We start from the raw sequence: 19,069 nt of genomic DNA on the forward strand, positions 1-19,069 counted from the left end.
GCTTGCTTTGCACGTAGTCAACCTGGGTTTTATCCACAGCACCTCATATGGTCATATGGGTCTCTAAGCACTGCTGGGAGTGGTCACTAAGCACAGAACCAGAAATAAACCCTGAGCACAGACCCGTGTGACTTAAAAAAAAAAAAAAAGGGCTGTAATTGAGTCATTCTTACTGACTTTTCATTTGTTCCCCATGTGCTTTAATTCATTCTTTCCAAAATCAATGCCTACAGCAACACAGGAAGCTGTCCATGGAAGATAGTTTTTGAGCTTTTGTGTTGTTATAGACAAGAGTATTTTTTTCACTAAACAAATTTATTTTTTATTTAAATTTTTTATTTTATAAGGTTTGGTTACGTTGTTTGTTTAAATTTAATATTCAAACACCAATCCCACCACCAGTACACCTTCCCACCACCAAATTTGAGATGTTTCCATCTCAAGCCCCGATCCCCGTCCCAAAGCACAGCCAAAATAATATATTTTGCATTGTCTGTTATGAAGAACCGCTGAAAATGCTTACAAAAAAGTATTCATAGGAGATGGAGTGATAGCACAGAGGGTAGGATGTTTGCCTGTACACGGACGACCCGGGTTCGATTCCCAGGATCCCATATGGTCCCCCGAGCACCACCAGGAGTAATTCCTGAGTGCATGAGCCAGGAGTAACCCTTGTTCAATGCCGGGTGTGACCCAAAACAAACAAACAAAAAAAAGTGTTCATATAGGAAACAGTGTGAAGATTTTTTTATTTTGGTAGGGGCCATTAAGGCATTCTTTAGGATATCATTAACATGTTAAAGATTGAGTGATGTGAGCTTTCGTAAATGTATATATATGAAAATATGTATATATGCATATATATTTTTCTCTATAATTTGTTGAAACTGAACTCCACCAAATGCGTTGTGGTACTTATGGAGAATAGGGAGGAAGTGTCTTATGCTGTGTCTGTCCAAGAATGTGTTCACTCATGCGTGAGGCTCAGCCTGGGCATGTGGGTAATGGCCTAAAGCTTAGCGGCGGTTGGGTTCTGGAGGTTTTCAGCTGCCGGGGTTGGGACCCTTGGGATGGGAGGTCTCTCAGCCACCGCCCTCTGGGGAGCCCCAAGTGAAACAGCCTGGACAGAGTCATGTTATGCTTCCTTCCGGGCAAAAGAGCGTGTGATCTCAAGAGTATTTTTAACATGTAGAGGACTCAAAGGAAATGACTGTGTTTGTTTATTGCTTAAATATAAAGTATAGACACAGTAATGAGGTCCTGGACACCTGTTTCCTCTCTCATTGATTTCCCCAAAGGTGTGTCTGCTCCGTGGACCCTCACAATGGAACAGGTGCTGTGCAATTCCTCCTCCTGGGACTCTCCGATGACCCGCAAGTCCAGCCTCTCCTCTTCTGCCTCTTCCTGTCCATGTATCTGGTCACCATTATGGGGAACCTGCTCATCATCCTGGCCGTCAGCTCCGACCCCCACCTCCACACACCCATGTACTTCTTCCTCTCCATCCTGTCCACAGCTGACATTGACTTTACCTCCACCACGATGCCAAAGATGATTTGGGATATTCTCACTCAGAGAAAAACAATCTCACATGCAGGCTGCCTGGTGTGTCTCTTTTTTACCTTTTTGGCTATTTGGATTGTTCACTTCTCATGGTGATGGCGTATGATCGCTTTGTGGTCATCTGTCACCCCCTGCACTACCCCGTCCTCATGAACCCTCGCCTCGCTAGCCTGCTGCTTCTGGCGTCTGTTTGCATCAGCTTGTTTGACTCCCAGATACATGTCTCAATGATGTAACAGCTCACCTTTTGCACCTATGTGGAAATCCCTCATTTCTACTGTGACCCCCCTCAACCCCTCTGTGAGGATACCACCACTGATAACCTATTAATGTATTTTATCGCTGCTATTTTTGGTGGAGTGCCAGTCTCAGGGATCCTGTACTCTTACTCCAGAATCGTGTCCTCTGTTTTGAGAGTCTCTTCCAAAGGAGGGAGGTCCAAAGCCTTCTCCACATGTGGCTCTCACCTGTCCGTTGTTTGCTTATTTTATGGAACAGCCTTTGGGGTATACTTCAGCTCAGCTATATCTGATTCCTCCAGAAAGGAGACAGTGACCTCAGTTATGTACACAATGGTTGTCCCCATGCTGAACCCCTTTCTCTACAGCCTGAGAAATAAGGACATCAAGAGAGCCTTCCAGAAGCTTCTCACTTTAACCTAATATATTTGTGCTCTTATCATACGATCAGGGCGTACAAACTCAATACATCAGGATCCTTCGTAAGCTCTATTGCGGATTCACTACCAAGATCTCACCATTCTACAAAGAAATAATCATCCATATCAAGAGAGGGGTTCGGCAGGGTGATACCATTTCACCAAAACTCTTCAGTGCCACCCTCGAGAACATCATGCGACAACTGGAATGGGAAAACATGGGAGTGAAGATAGATGGTCGGCAACTACACCACCTCCGCTTTGCTGATGACATCGTTCTAATAACACCAAACATCAACCAAGCGGCACAAATGCTGAACAACTTTGACCGTGAATGTGGAAAGGTCAGACTACAGCTGAATCTTACGAAGACAATGTTTATGAGAAACAGCCTTGTTCCTGACGCTCCATTCGCTCTCAACGGAACCACCATCTCCGAATGCAACAGTTATATATACCTAGGTCGAGAAATCAACATGATGAATGACCTGGCACCTGAGTTGCGCAGGAGGAAGAGAGCGGCTTGGAATGCCTTCAAGAGCATTGAAGAAATAACTAAAAGGACAAAGAACCTCCAGCTACGAGCACATCTCTTTGATTCCACTATTCTTCCTGCATTAACATATGCCTCAGAGACCTGGACCCTACGAAAACAGGATGAGAACGCTATTCGGGTCTCTCAAAGAGGAATCGAAAGAACTATGCTTGGAATATCATGATTCACTCAAATGAGAGATAGAATCCGGAGTTCTGATCTTCGTCAACGGTCAAGAATCAGGGACACTGTCTCATTTGCCAAGACATCAAAAATCAGATGGGCTGGACACGTAATGAGGTTTACAGACAACCGCTGGACTAGAGCCATTACTGATTGGATTCCACGGGACATCAAAAGATCATGTGGACGCCCACCTATAAGATGGTCAGACTTCTTCGTCAAGACCCTAAATGATCGGTTTGAGGCTCTGCATATTCCTAGAACAAACAGATACCATAGGGCTACGCTAGCACGCAACCGGGATGAATGGAGACGTTGCTGGCACCCGCTCGGATAAATCGATGAATAACGGGGATTAAGTGATTAAGTGATATCATACGATTAGAAATTACTCCAAAATCAATCCTCTGCAATAGGCAAATGTGATTCCCTGGTCACATAAGTGGTTTGAGTGCAGCTTGTCCCATCTTTGTCTCCCTAACTGCCGATTGTAAAATGGCTTATTTCAGGGGCTGGAGGGTAGTACAGTGGGTTGGACGTTTGCCTTGCACACGGCCAATCCGGGTTCGATTCCCAGCATCCCATATGGTCCCCCAAGCACTGTGGGGAGTAATTCATGAATGCAGAGCCAGGAGTAACACCTGAGCACTGCCGGGTGTGATCCAAAAAGCAAATAAATAGATTTGCTTATGTCAGTCCTTCTTTCATTGGAGTGGGGGGTATTCTGAAATTATGCATGTTTCAACTATCTCATTAAACTGAACTCTATCTCCCTCAGAATCAAATGTTTCTCACCTATGACCCAGATATTATTTATAAATACAAAGTTGCCTTTTAAAATATAAAATCATGGCCGAGTGATAGTACAGCAGGTTGGACATCTGCCTTGCACACAGCCAGCCCAAGTTCCCTGGCACCACATCTGGTCCCCCAAGCACTGCCAGGACTGATCCTTGTGTGCAGAGCCGGGAATAAGCTCTTAAGCACTACTGTTTGTGAGCACCCCCCAAAAAATTAATTATACAATTATATAAGTCAATAAAATACACAGAGTTATCAACCATTTTCTATGATCTATGTCGCTGTTTCTGAAACTTTGGCTTTGAGCAAATCAATGATCAATGTTATACGAGAAAATGCAGTGAATTATCCCTCCATCTTGGCTTCATAAGGAAAGCACAGGGCTGGACTTTAAGGATATCATCCAGTAGTGCTGGGCCTGCCAACATCATTTTGGGGACCATACAGTGACTGAGATTGAATCCAGGCTGCTACTGTAAGCATGAACTCCCCAAGACCTCTGGTTCTCTCCCTGACACTCAAAGCTTACTCCTTTTTTTTTATTATTAGTGAATCACCATGAGATACAGTTGTAGATTTACAAATCTTTGTGCTTGGGTTTCGGTCATACAATGATCAAATACCCATCCCTCCACCAGTGCCCATTTTCCACCACCATGGATCCCAGTATTCCTCCCACCCCCATCCCTCCAACCCACCCTGCCTCTGTGGTAGGGCATTCCCTTTTGTTCTTCCTCTCCTTTTGGGTGTTGTGGTCTACAAAAGAGGCATTGAGTGGCAAACATGTTCAGTCCATAGTCTACTTTCAACATGCATCTCCCCTCCTGGGAGGATCCTCCAAACACCCTTTATTTGGTGCTCCCTTCTCTATCTGAACTGCCCTTTCCCCTAGAATACCCGGCTGGCCTCTAAGCTATGGGCTTACTCCTTTTTTTTCTTTTTGGGTCACACTTAGCGATGCTCAGGAGTTACTCCTGGCTCTTCTGCGGAGGGCCCGCAAAAACACTCTCCGGCCAGCGGAGGTGGCCCTAGGATCCGTAGGTGCATTCAAGGTAGACAACATTCAAGGTAGACATTTGTATATCAAAGGGCCTTATGGCAGTAGGTGTATCCTGAGCTTTACATTTGTATATCAAAGGGATTTAGGGCAGTAGATGCATCCTGGAGGTTACTATAGATAAGGCCAGGTAAGCTGTCAGCCTGATGTGTGGCTATAGATCAGGTATCCGCTGAGATCAGGAAGTCCTGGGAGACTCTCACCAATGTCTGTCCCAAGCAGTTCCTAACATGGGAACCATGGCCAGGGTCTAGGAGAGGGCTCTTGGCTTCCCACACTCTTCATTCAGGAATTTCTCCTGGAGGTTCTTGGGGACCATATAGGATGCAGGGGATCAAACCTAAGTCAGCAAGGAAAATGCCCTATCTGCTAGTTGATTGCTCTGGCCCCTCAAAGCTTCCTATTATCACTGTCTTTTGTAAAGCAGCTATGTGCCAGACAGGTAAGTCAAACACATTTATTTGCATAAGTAATCTGATTGGTTGTTCTAATCAAAAGAACTCACAGGACATACCATAGGAAAATCAAATCATAGAAAATTCTAATGTATATAAACCCAAATCACTCTACAGTGCAAGCTGGGCAGGAGAGAGAGAAGTAAGAAATTAGTGTGGTGTGTGGGACATCCTCTGACCTATAAATGACCCAGTTTCACAGCTCTACGAGGAATCTCAAAGAGAAGCCAGGCTGCTGAACCAACCCAGTTCTATGACTCCTGGAATGCTGGCCACATATGCAGTCACATGACACCTCCAAATTTCACAGTCCTGGCAGCCCAGTAGAAAGAAAGCAAATTATCTGGGGTAAATTGCATAGAAACCCACTAAGGGAAACAATAAGACAAAAGATTCAACTAGCACCAAGCAGCACATAAATCCTCAGATAATCACTTAGGAACACCATTGTGAGATCTTTATTGTCACAAGCAATCCAAAGTAAATTACTTTGGGGCTGGAGTATACAGCACAGCAGTTACCAAGGCACTTCTCTTGCATGCGGCCAACCATGGTTCAATATGACCCTCCATATGACCACCAGAGCACCACCAGAAGTGATAGAAGTGATTCAAGTGCAGAGCTGGGAGTAATCTCTGAGCACCACTGGGTGGTGGGATACCAATCAATAATTCTGGGATCACCAGTGCCAGAATTGGGTATACTTAGGGGACATGCAGTCTCTGGTATTGAATCCAAAACCATCACTTTGAGTCATCTTCTTTGCCCCCTATTTTTCCTTCTAAAAACTACATGTCATAAAGCGATTAGGTGCGGGGGATATAACTCAAAAGGTTATTATAAATATTTGACAAACTAAAACTCTGAATTTAATTCCTCAGAATCTCATGGTCCTATAAGCATCTTGGAAGAACCCACTAAACAATCCATAGGTGATACGTAATTTTTTTTTAAGAAAACCTAGACCAAACACTCCAGGAACCCGACCTCAGAAGTGTCTATGATTTGACTCCATTGATAAGAAACAGAACAAAATTAGACAAATGAACATAAAACAAAAATGTTTGTGAATGTGTAAAGAAACTCAGGCTAAAATTAAAAGAAAATATTTGCCATACACCAAAAAAGGGGTTCATTTCCAAGATATGTAAAGGACCCAAGCTCAACAACAAAGTAACAAATAACCCCATCAAAAAATTGAGAGGAATGATTAGACACTTCTTTGAAGGTAACATATCATTTGCCATTTGGCAAATAAAAAGCGTTTATAGTCATTTATTTTCAGAGAAGTCCACATCATTTACAAGGAACCATACTTAATTTAGTCCTATATTAAGTTCCTTCCTTTCTGGGGAGTTCCTTTCTTTTTTACTTTCCAAAAAAATTTTTTTGTTTGACTTTTTGGATCACATCCAGCAGTGTTCAAGAGTTACTCCTATTTCTGCACTCAGGAATCACTCCTAGAGGTGCTTTGGGAGCCATACGATGGTAGGGATCGGATTCAGGTCCGCCGCATACAAGGCAAATACCCTACCCACTGTACAATCTTTCCGGCCTCTCCAATAAACTTTTGGATTTCTAATTCTGCGTCTGAGAATCCGTATTACTCAATATTCTCACTCTTTAAAATATTGAAGATCCTGGGAACCTTTAAAGATACAGAGACCCGTCGCCACTCTTACATCGATAATGTGGAGTAAATGACCAGGCGACCCATCTCAATGTAGAGCCAAAGCAATTCATCTTTCTTCTTACTGTCTCTTGTTCTCTGAATTATTTGTATGATGAAACCCCACTGCCATGTTGCATGCTGCTGCATCCAGAGACTCTTGTGTCAAGAAACTAAGGAACTTTCTTGGCCAAGTTCTGCAAAGAGGTGAGTCCTGCAGTAGCACCATGTGTGTTTAAACATAAAACTCTACACTCAGATCTTTTTTTTATTTATTCATATTTTTTATTAGTGAAACACCACGAGGTACAGTTATAGACTTACAAATTTTTGTGCTTGGGTTTCAGTTATACAATGATCAAGTACCCATCCCTCCACCAGCGCTCATCCTCCACCACCACAGGTCCCAGCATCCCTCCCACCCACCCCCGTCTCCCCCATCCCACCCTGACTCTGTGACAAGGCATTCCCTTTTGTTCTCTCTTTCTCCTTTTGTGTTCTGTGGTTTGCAAGAGAGGCATTGAGTGGCATTCATGTTTTGTCTATAGTCTACTTTCAGCATGCTTCTCCCATCCTGGGAGGAACCTCCCAACACCCTTTGATGCTCCCTTCTCTCTCCGAGCTTCCTTTTCCCCTAGCACGTGTGACTGGCCTCCAAGTCATGGAGCAAAATTCCTGGTACTAGTCTCGGACACTCCTGGGTGTTAGTCTCCCATTATGTTACTTTATGTTCCCCAGATGAATGCAATCTTTCTGTGTCTATCCCACTCTTTCTGACTCATTTCACTTAACATGATACTTTCCATGTAGTACCACTTGTATGTAAATTTTATGACTTCATCTTTTCTGACAGCTACATAGTACTCCATTGTGTAAATGTACCAAAGTTTCTTTAACCAGTCATCTGTTCTCGGGTACTCAGGTTTTTTTCCAGTTTCTGGCTATTGTAAAGATACACTCAGATCTTAAGGTGACTCTCCCATGGTTAACAACCAGAAATCACAGTCAGAAATATACTGGGACTGGAACGATAGTACAGTGTGCCTTGCACGCAGCCAACCCGCATTCGATTCCCAGCATCCCACATGGTATCCCCAAACACCGCCAGGAGTAATTCCTGAGTGAAAAGCCAGGAGTAACCCCGGTGCATCACCAGATGTAACCCAAAAAGCCAAAAAAAAAAGAAAGAAATCACTCTGCCATGGTTAACAGCCTGTTTCTTAGATGACCACTGAGTATTGCAATAAAGTACCAATTATCATATTAATATGCAAAAAACAGCTTGGCAACATGCCAATGTCATTCAATTAGAAGGGGGGGGAAGAGGCTTACAACTGTTCTTAAAAATACGTATTCCAGGGAGCTGGAGAGATAGCACAGCGGGTAGGGTATTTGCCTTGCACGCGGTAGACACAGGTTCGATTCCCAGCATCCCATATGATCCCCTGAGCACCGCCAGGAGTAACTTCTGAGTACAGAGCCAGGAGTAACTCCTGTGCATTGCTGGTGTGATGCTCGAGCGGGCCCAGTAACGTCTCCATTGGAGACTTTGTTGTTACTGTGTCTGGCATATCGAATACGTCACGGGGAGCTTGCCAGGCTCTGCCGTGCGGGCGAGATACTCTCGGTAGCTTGCCGGGCTCTCCAAGAAGGGCGGAGGAACCGAACTCAGGTCGGCCATGTTGGCTGCGTGCAAGGCAAACGCCCTACCCGCTGTGCTATCGCTCCAGCCCTGGTGGTGTGATGCAAAAAGAAAAAAAAAAAAAATACGTATTCCAAATTTTAAAAAGACCCTGTAGATCTCCACTTTATTAAATGCAAATCCAGCAAAGATTAAGAATAAAATAATTTATTCCTAGAACTAAATAATAATAGAAAAGGGAACTGTCTTGGTATGAATGAGTTAAAATCGGAGATTTAAGAAGATGAAGACAATGGTGTGTTTTTTGTTTTTGGGAGGTTCTTTTGTTGTTTTTTTTTTTTTTGGATCACACCCAGCCAATGCTCAGGGCTTACTCCTGGCTCTGCACTCAGGATTTACTCCTGGCAGTGCTTGGGGGACCATATGGGATGCTGGGAATCGAACCTGGGTTGGCCGCGTGCAAGGCAAAAGCCCTACCCGCTGTGCTATTGCTCCAGCCCCAGTTTTTTGTTTTTTGTTTTTGTTTTTGTTTTTGTTTTGCTTTTTGGGTCACATCCAGCAGGGGTTACTCCTGGCTCATTCCTCAGGAATTACTCCTGGCAGTGCTCAGAAGACCAGATGGAATGCTGGGAATTGAACCCAGGTTGGCCACATGCAAGGCAAATGCCCTACCCGCTGTGCTATCGTTCCAGCCCCAACACAATTGTTTAAAATGCCAAAAATCACACTTTGAGTGAAGAATTTGGGAAAATATGAATTCAGAGCAAGTTGTATTTGAATCTTGCTCATTCAAAACACGAATGTGTGTATCATGCTTAGTGAAATGAGTCAGAAGGAGAGGGACAGACATAGAATGATTGGACTCATTTGTGGAATATTTTAAAAATAATAATAATAATATGAGACTGGGGACTGGAGCGATAGTGGGTTGGGCATTTGCCTTGCACGCAGCTGACCTGGGTTTGATTCCCAGCATCCCATATGGTTCCCCGAGCACCGCCAGGAATAATTTCTGAGTGCAGAGTCAGGAGTAATTCCTGTGCATCACCGGGTATGACCCAAAACGAAAAAAAAAAAAAACATAATATGAAACTAACATCCAAGGACAGTAGAAGAAGGGTCAAAAGGATTGGTCCACAGTTGGAAGCTTGACACAAGTGCTGGGGGAGAGGACAGTTGGGATAGAAAAGAAAAGGGACCACTATGACAAAGATAGTTGGAAATTATCACTCTGGATAAGAACTGCATGTTAAAGGAAGATAAAGGAACAAACACTGAAACCATACGGTATCTGTATTGTAAACCATAATGCCCAAAAGGAGAGAGAAAGAGAAAGAAGGAAAGTGCCTGCCACAGAGACAGGTTCAGGGGAAGAGAGGTTGTAGGGGGGAAACTAGGGATATTGGTGGTGGAAAATGTAGACTGGTGGAGGGATGGGTGTCGGAACATTATATGACTGAAACCCAACCATGAACAGCTTTGTAATGATGTATCTTACAGTGATTCAACTTTAAAAATAAATAAATTGGGGCTGGAGCAATAGCACAGCGGGTAGGTGGTTGCCTTGCACGCGGCCAACCAAGGTTCTATTCCCAGCATCCCATATGGTCCCCCAGCACTGCCAGGATTAATTCCTGAGTGCATGAGCCAGGAGTAACCCCTGTGCACCACCGGGTGTGACCCAAAAAGAAAATAAATAAATAAATAAATAAATAGCAGGAATGTGCTCATTCAAAGCTTCTTCCTGAGGAATCAGAGGATTTATTTCTCTCAAGAACATTCTGTTTATGCTTCTATTTTTTTTTTCATGCATTCACCTTCTGAAGTCCTCAGAGATTGGGGGAACCATACAGACCAATTAACCAACCAGGAGCTCTGTGACTTTATCCTCCAAGGTTTTAGGAAACACAAATAATTAGTCAGCACCTCTGGCCCTGTTGTTTCTCATCTTCCATACAATGATTCTGACTCTGCTCCTCCTTCCTCTGTGGTTATCTTCATCACAGAGTCCTTGCCAGTCCTGAGGAGGAGCCCTGAGCCTTCATTGTCCACCTGGCAGGAGAGGTGTGGGGAGAAGCCATCCTCCCTGGCCATGGTCACCCCAACATGCAACCCATCCCAGTAAGTGTTTTAGACTACCAGTAAGGGGTACTGTACGGAACATAGTTCCTCCTCCTCCAGACAGACAAAATGGGGGGCAGAAGAGACACAGCCAGAGATGCCAATATGCACCTTCAGGTTTTCATTTTTGGTTATGGGAGAGAGTGTGTAGAACTAATCCAAGGTCCCTGACTTGAGGTCTGTTTGGCACAACTCATGCAGTGCAGAGCAGCAGACGAAACTCTCAGATCCCTGATCCCCAATTACTTCAAAACTCATCATGAGAGGGCCTGGAGAGATAGCACAGCGCGTAAGGCGTTTGCCTTACACGTGGCCGACCTGGGTTCGATTCCCAGCATCCCATATGGTCCCCCGAGGACCGCCTAATAATTCCTAAGTGCAGAGCCAGGAGTAATCCCTGTGCATCGCTAGGTGTGACCCCAAAAAGCTTTAAAAAATTGATCATGAGAGTCACCCGGAGGGAGAGGAGAGAGACTAAGAACTGAACCATAAATATCCTGTCCTTGTTCTGGACAGTTCTGAGCAGGCATCATCAGCCTCTCGTGCTATTTCCTGGGCATGTTCTACCTTGTGCGTTATTGCTGTTTGATATCAGAGGAAAGGAGCACTGCATTTTTATGCCCGTTGCAACCAGAAGTGGGAAAGGGTTACAGCTAAGATTCTATCTGGTGGGGTTGGAGCGATAGCACAGTGGGCAGGGTGTTTGCCTTGCAGGCGGTGGACCCAGGTTCCATTCCCAGCATCCCATATAGTCCCCCGAGCACCACCAAGAGTAATGCCTAAGTGCAGAGCCAGGAGGAACCCCTGAGCATTGCCAGGTGTGAACCAAAAAGCCAAAAATAAAAAATAAATTTAAAAAATAGGATTCTATCTGGAGAGGCTGACTCTAGACTCAGAACAACATTCCTCCCTCGTCACCCCCTCAGACACCTCCCTCCTGACAAAGACCCTTCGCTCACCCTGTGCTCGCCCCTTGCAGGATTTCTGCACAAGCACAGTGGAGAAGGGTAGTTGACTTAAGAACAGACAGCTGATATGTCAGACAGCTGAGCAGGGATCAATATGGTGCTTCAGTGAGTATCTGCTCCTACTACTGTCCATCCCCCCAACTGTCCATGCCCCTATAACAACCCACTGACTCAATATCCAAAGGGGACAAAGGGCAATGGGGTCTCTTCATCCCCATCAGAAAACTGAAGACAGTTTGAAAAGTGTACTTCCGGGGCACCTGGGATTAATAGCTCTGAACCTCTGTTGAAAACACTCAGTAAATCCAGAAAAGATATGGTTTACTGCTTGGAGCTCTATGGTTTCTGCCAGCTTCATTTATTCTTAGTGTGATTTGGGGCATGTTTTAATTAGGTAATACTCTAACACGCTGGTATGTATCCACACCCAGCGATGCACCGGGGTTACTCCTGGCTCTGCACTCAGGAATTACTAGGCAGTGTTCGGGGGACCATCTGGGATGCTAAGAATCAAACCCAGGTTGGCCGCGTGCAAGGCAATAACTGGGCAAAAAAACTTTTTCATTTCTTTTTTTTTTTTGCTTTTGGGTCACACCTGGCAATGCACCAGGAATTACTCCTGGCTCTGCACTCAGGAATTACTGGCGGTGCTCAGGGGGCCATAAGGGATGCTAGGAATCGAACCCAGGTTGGCCGCATGCAAGGCAAATGCCCTACCCACTGGATTATTGCTCCAGCCCCAGGAATTTTTAATAAGAAGATGAGTTATTATATCATTGGCTTTCAATATCTAGTGATCTAAATTTTTGTTTCTCTCCCTGGTGACAGAACATTTTCCTTTTGTTGACACTCAAAGATTCCTTAGTATGTGAAGGAAAATGGCCCATTTATTTTATAGTTTCCCTGAGTCTCTGATTTTCTGGGATGGAAAAGAAACAATTATATCTTGGTTATTATGGATCCACCCTTTAGTTCCTAGAAAGAATATGCAGGCAAATGGCTCCTTTGTATCTGATTATTGATACCAATGAGCTTCCACCTTTCAAAGATGTCCCATAGGGTGAAGCACATGATGCAATAGTGCTTGTTAGTGTGTTCTGAGGGATTTTGCATAGGACCTGGTATTTTTCTCTCTAATGACATGGATGATATTATCAAAAACCATTGCAAATATTTTATACATATAAAAATAGAAATGAGACTGTGGATACAGCTCAGGAATGCATACCTTTTAAGAGTGAGACCAGGGGCTGGAGCATAGCACAGCAGGTAGGACTTTTGCCTTGCACGCAGCCAACCCAGGTTCGATTTCCAGCATCCCATATAGTCTCCTGACCACCACCAGGAGTAATTCCTGAGTGCAGATTCAGGAGTAACCCCTGAGCATCGCTGGGTGTGACCCAAAAAGCAAAAAAAAAAAAAAAGAGTGAGGCCATGGGTTTGATCCCCAGCAAAACACACACAGAGTAAACTACGTTGCATATGCTGAGAAATATTTCATATTATGCCATTCCAAGCTCCAGAGCCCTAGAGAACTAGAAATGATTTAATGTGTCTGGGTAGTGTATAAGCCATAAGAAATCATAAGCTTGTTTCAACTAAAATTTATTATTGAATATGCCATTCTCTAGACCATTCTCCTTTTATTTCTGGCTTAGTTCACTTAATAGGATGTCTTCCAGTGCCATCCAAGTTGCAGCTGGTGAAGGTAGTTGGCACAGTGGTAGGATTTAGTGCTAGAACATTACCTGTCTGAAACTCAGCTATCAATCATTTTGTAAATCACAGTTCTTTCAATGATTGTTAATTTTTTTTTAAAAAGGCAAATAAATAAGCAATGCTCCATCCTAGTAATAAACAAAATCATTTATAAACAATAACCACATTAAATTTCAAACCTCTAGAAACCATGTATGTTTCTCAAATACTACTTGGACACACATAAGCGTCCCCCCCCCCCGCAATTTCCGATAAGAAACACAAGCCAATACGATGAAAAAAACTGCCTATCAAAAACATGCAAGAAGGGAAAGATTAAAGACACAAACATTTATTTTCTTGTTCCTGAATCAGTTCTCCAACAGCTCAACTGTAGCTAACAACTTGCATCCTTTTTCCAAGTCAACTGTGGTCTTAGATAAATATATGGAAGTATAAAGGATGAGTCTTCCTCTGTTGGTTACTAAATTCACTTGTAGATTATGGAACTAGGATTATAGGGGCGGGTAGGGCACACCAAGCAGTGCTCAGGGCTCCGCACTCAGGGATCACCCCTGTTGAACTCAAGGGTGTCAGCCATGGAACTCATGTGCAAGGCAATTACCCTGCCATTGTACTCCAGACCCGAATCATAGTATCTTTTTTTAATGTCTTATTTATTTATTGCTTTTTGGGTCACACCCAGCGATGCTCAGGGATTGCTCCTGGCTCTTGCACTCAGGAATTACTTCTGTCAGTGCTTTGGGAATCATATGGGATGCTGGGGATCAAACCCGGACCTGCTGCATGCAACGCAAACGCCCTCCCCACTGTACTATCGCTCTGGCCCCAGTCATAGTCTTTACCATGGTGGGTCATAAGATTTTCTATAAGTTTACATTAGAAATTGAAATTAGACTTCAAACTTGAGGAAAATTTCATGTAGGTGCCCTACCAGCTGTGCTTTCGCTCCAGCCAAAAACAAACAAACAAAAAAGTTGTGTACAGAATGACAAAGAAGGGGGCCGGAGAGATAGTATACCGGGTCAGCCTTGCACATGGTCAACCCAGGTTTGATCCACAGCACCCCATCAGTTCCCCCCAGCACCACCAGGAATGCTTCCTGAGCACAGAGCCAGGACTAACTCCTGAGCATCATCAGGTGTGGCCCGAATTAAAAAAAAATAAAGGACAAAGAAGTCCATGAGGAAATAGTTCTAAGAGAATTTAATTTTCCATACTGGGAAATACTTCCCAGAGTGCGAGAATAGATAGCCTCACAAGGGAATTGCTAGAATCCCAAACATGCTGAATGACCATTAATATGTCCCTTTTTTTTCTATCTTGGGTCACACCTGGCAACGCTCAGGGGTTACTCCTGGCTCTGCACTCAGGAATTACTCCTAGCAGTGCTCAGGGGATCCTATGGGATGCTGGGGATCAAGCCCAGGTCAACCATGTGCAAGGCAAACTCCCTACCCACTGTGCTATCACCCCGGCCCCTACATGTCTCATTTTTGAGCCTTTCAATCCTCTTTTCCTCTCCTGAGGTGTCCAAGCAACGGAGGACCACAAAATCTAACCAACGTCTCCGTTTTCTTCCTCCTGGGGCTCTCCGATGATCCGGACATACAGCCCCTCCTGTTTGGGCTATTCCTCTCCATGTACCTGATCGCTGTCTCTGGCAATCTTGCACTCCTCTTGGCCGTCTGCTCAGAACCCCACCTCCACACCCCCATGTACTTCTTCCTCTGCAACCTGTCCTTGGCTGACATCTGTTTCGTCTCTACCACCGTCCCCAAGATGATTGTGAACCTCCAAATGCACAGCAGGGCCATCTCCTACATGGGGTGCCTGACCCAGATGTCCTTTCTGATCCTTTTTGGGTGTATGGATGGCATGCTCCTGACCGCCATGGCCTATGACCGGTTCGTGGCCATCTGTCACCCGCTGCACTACTCAGTTATCATGAGCCCCGGTCTCTGTGCCCTCTTAGTTCTGGTTTCTTTCTCGGTGAGTCTGTTGGATTCTCAACTGCACAACCTAATCGCGCTCCAACTTACCTGTTTCAAGGATGTGGAAATTTCAAGTTTCTTCTGCGACCCTTCTCACCTCCTTCACCTGGCCTGTTCCGTCACCTTCACAAATAACTTGGTCATGTACTTTGTTGGTGCCATCTTTGGCCTCATTCCAACTTCGGGGATCCTTTTCTCTTACTATAAAATCGTGTCCTCTATCCTGAGAGTCCCATCCTCTGAGGGAAGGTCCAAAGCCTTCTCCACCTGCGGCTCTCACCTGTCTGTAGTTTGCTTGTTCTATGGGACAGCCATTGGGGTGTACCTAGGGTCATCCTTGGAGTCATCTCCCAGGAAGGACATAGTAGCCTCCATAATGTACACGATGGTGGCTCCCATGATGAACCCCTTCATCTATAGCCTGAGGAACAGAGACATCAAGAGATCCCTCTGGAAGCTTCACAGTAGAGTAACACTTTGTGTCTGTCATCCTTTCTGACATGTGTGAGGAAGAATTGGATGCAGAGAGAGTGAAGGCAGTGCTCTCGGTCATGTTTTTTTTCTTTAGTTTCACCGATTTCATGCCTCTCCAAACATTACTTACTATGGATATTGCTTTATTTTTGTTTCTGTAGTTGCAAAGTTGTTCATGATTGGGTTTCAGTCATACAATGTTCCAACACCCCTCCCTCCACCCGTGGACATTTCCCATCAACAATGCCCCCAGTTTCCCTCCTCCCCCCTCAACTCTAGGGCAGGCACTCTCTTTCTCTGTCTCTCTTTGTCTTTCTGTCTCTCTCTGTCTCTCTCTCTCCCTCCCCCCTTTTGGGCATTATGGTTTGCAATACCGATACTGAAAGGTTATCATCTATATTTTTTTACTTACTTTCAACACTCAGTTCTTGTCCAGAGTGATCAACTATTTTTGCCATGCTGGTCTCTTCTTTATCCTAACTGCCCCCCCCTCTTCACACACTTCTAACCACTGACCAGTCCTTCTAACCACTGACCAGTCCTTCTGGTCCCTGTTTTTCCTAATCTTGGATATTAATTTCATACTTTGATTCCACTGTTCTTCCTGCATTAACATATGCCTCAGAGACCTGGGCCCTACGCAAACAGGATGAGAACGCTATTCAGGTCTCCCAAAGAAGAATAGAAAGAGCTATGCTTGGAATATCACGTTTCACTCAAATGAGAGAAAAAATCCGGAATTCCGACATCCGTCGACGATCAAGAATCAGGGATGCTGTCTCATTTGCCAAGGTGTCAAAAATCAGATGGGCTGGTCACGTAATGAGATTTAAAGACGACCGCTGGACTAGAGCTATTACTCACTGGATTCCACGGGATGTCAAAAGACCACGTGGCCGCCCACCTACCAGATGGTCAGACTTCTTCGTGAAGATCATGAACGATCGGTTTGAGGCTCTTCATGATCCCAGAGCGAACAGATGCCATTGGGCTACACTAGCACGCGACAGGGACAAATGGAGACATTACTGGTGCCCGCTCGAGCAAATCGACGACTAACGGGAAGTTAAGTGATAAGTGATTAATTTCATACTATTATATATATTTATATCCCACAAATGAATGCAGTCATTATATATCTGTCCTTCTCATTCTGACTCATTTCACTCAGCATGATACTCTCCATGTCCATCTATTTTTAGAAGCAAATTTCATGACTGTGTTCTTTCTAGTGGCTGTGTAGTATTCCACTGTATAGATGTACCATAGTTTCTTTATCCAGACTCTCGTTCATTATTGGTAGGAATGCCAACTGGTCTAGCCTTTTGGAAAAAAAATATGGACATTCCCCAAAAAATGAGAAATTGAGCTGCCATGTGACCCAGCAATACCACTTTTGGAAATATGTCCTGGGGGCCCAAAAAGACACAGCAGAAACAGCATCTGCACTTATGTTCACTGCAGCACTATTCACATTAGCCAGAATCTGGAAACAACCCAAGTGCCCAAGAACAGATGGCTGGACATTGCTTTAAGTTTTTGTTGGGTGGGATGGCCTGGGATCCTTCATATGAATTCATAGAGTTATCCTCAGTGACATAATTATATTTTCTATCTTCTTAAAGGGGACCTTCTTTTCTAAGGTACCTGTAGTCTGCAATACACAGGGTTTTTTGTTTTGTTTTTTGTTTTGCTTTTGCTTTTGCTTTTGTCTTCAGTTTTTGCACCAGATCTGCTAATTCAGGGCATTTGGGAGATTCCATTCCATGATTTACAACCATGGATTTTAGTAGAATTCCCTAGGGAATTTTTACAAATACTGCTGAATAGGACCTATCATTGGAAATTCTGTCTTAGTTTGGCTGAGATGTGTTAACTTTTGTTCCCCAATTTGAAAACAAGGAATTTTTTTCCTTGGATTTTGTCTGTTTCCTTGGTTTGATTCTCTATATCCCTTATATGAGTGTTATCATACAGTATTTTCATTTCTAATTATTTATTTGGAACACCCCCTCCAGTTCCACCATGTTGCTTCAAGGAACTTTAAATTACATTTTTTGTTCTTTTGTCCGCAAAATGTCTATAAAATATCTGTGGATACAATGTGGCCACATTTAAAATTATTAAAACAGTACATGATCTATAACATATATTATCATTTTAATCATTTTAAATTAGACAAGAATATTGAACCTTACTTTCAACAATACCAGAATTACTTTCAGAACTTTTTTAACAACCTGAAGATGCTCTATATCTATTCAACAGTAATACCCTATTTCTAAGTCATTTCAGATCCTAGAAACTCATATCTTTATAAATGTGCATGTTTTTTGTGTCTTTTACAAGTGGAATCTTACATGTTACAATGATTATTCTTCTGTATTCGTCATAGTTTAGCATCATATTAACGAAGTTCATTCAACAATGCTGCAAAATATTTCAGAATTTCCTTCCCTTTTAAGGCTGAATACTTTCCATCCAGTATTCTATTTAAACCATCCATTGTTCATGGACTTAGGGTCCATTTCTGTGTTTGGCTTTCCTGATTAATGTTATTATGAACACTATTGTGAGAAGGTGCTTCAATTTTAGATGCATCCTAAGGATGGTGGGTGTGATGAGACAGACATCCGCAAAGAAGAGAAAGGAGTGGAAGTCTGGGAGATGCTAAGAAAACTACAGAGAAGGAGAAAGACAAACACCAGCTGATCTTGTTCCTAGGTGATCTATAGAAAAAAAGAGAGTCTCCTTGTTTTGGTGGGATAATTCCAATGAAAACAAATCCTTGGACTCTGACAACATAACTGTATTTACCTAAGAAGGGAGTGGAATAGAAGCATGATCCAAGAGGGCTATCAGAACTTCGGCAGTAGTCCTTGTACCCCTAAAATAGAGAATCATTTCCACTCTTGTATATAGTAATGAATTTTTTTAAAAACAAATTTATTTACACGTCAGGATTTGTAATCCCATATTAATAATAAAAAAACTGTGTTAGTAGTATTTCTCTTAAAGAGATGCTTCCTGACCCCATGCCAGATTGAGTCATCCGGGGCATCCCAGTGGGGAGCAGTGAGCCCACCACATACTCAAAAAGAGCCCCAGCAGCCAAAAATCTCCACATTCTACAAACACCACCATGCTCACAGCAGGACTTCACTGCTCAGGATGAACCTCATCCAGAAACTGATCTGTTGAAAAACTCAAGTATGCAAATTTTGTGACTG

At 43.6% G+C, this 19,069-nt stretch overlaps 1 protein-coding gene and 1 pseudogene across 1 annotated transcript; both read left to right on the forward strand.

Moving 5' to 3' along the window:
* Positions 1–1,479: 1,479 nt before the first annotated feature.
* On the forward strand, positions 1,480–2,225 carry LOC130022520 (olfactory receptor 18-like; annotated as a pseudogene).
* Positions 2,226–14,856: 12,631 nt separating this feature from the next.
* On the forward strand, positions 14,857–18,239 carry LOC130022521 (putative gustatory receptor clone PTE01). The gene is given in 2 exon segments (XM_056113283.1): positions 14,857–15,834; positions 18,135–18,239. Coding segments are annotated over 2 exon segments (1,083 nt in total).
* Positions 18,240–19,069: the final 830 nt, after the last annotated feature.

The sequence above is a fragment of the Sorex fumeus genome, unplaced genomic scaffold (genome assembly GCF_029834395.1).
Source record: "Sorex fumeus unplaced genomic scaffold, SorFum_2.1 ptg000019l, whole genome shotgun sequence".
Taxonomy (NCBI): Eukaryota; Metazoa; Chordata; class Mammalia; order Eulipotyphla; family Soricidae; genus Sorex; species Sorex fumeus.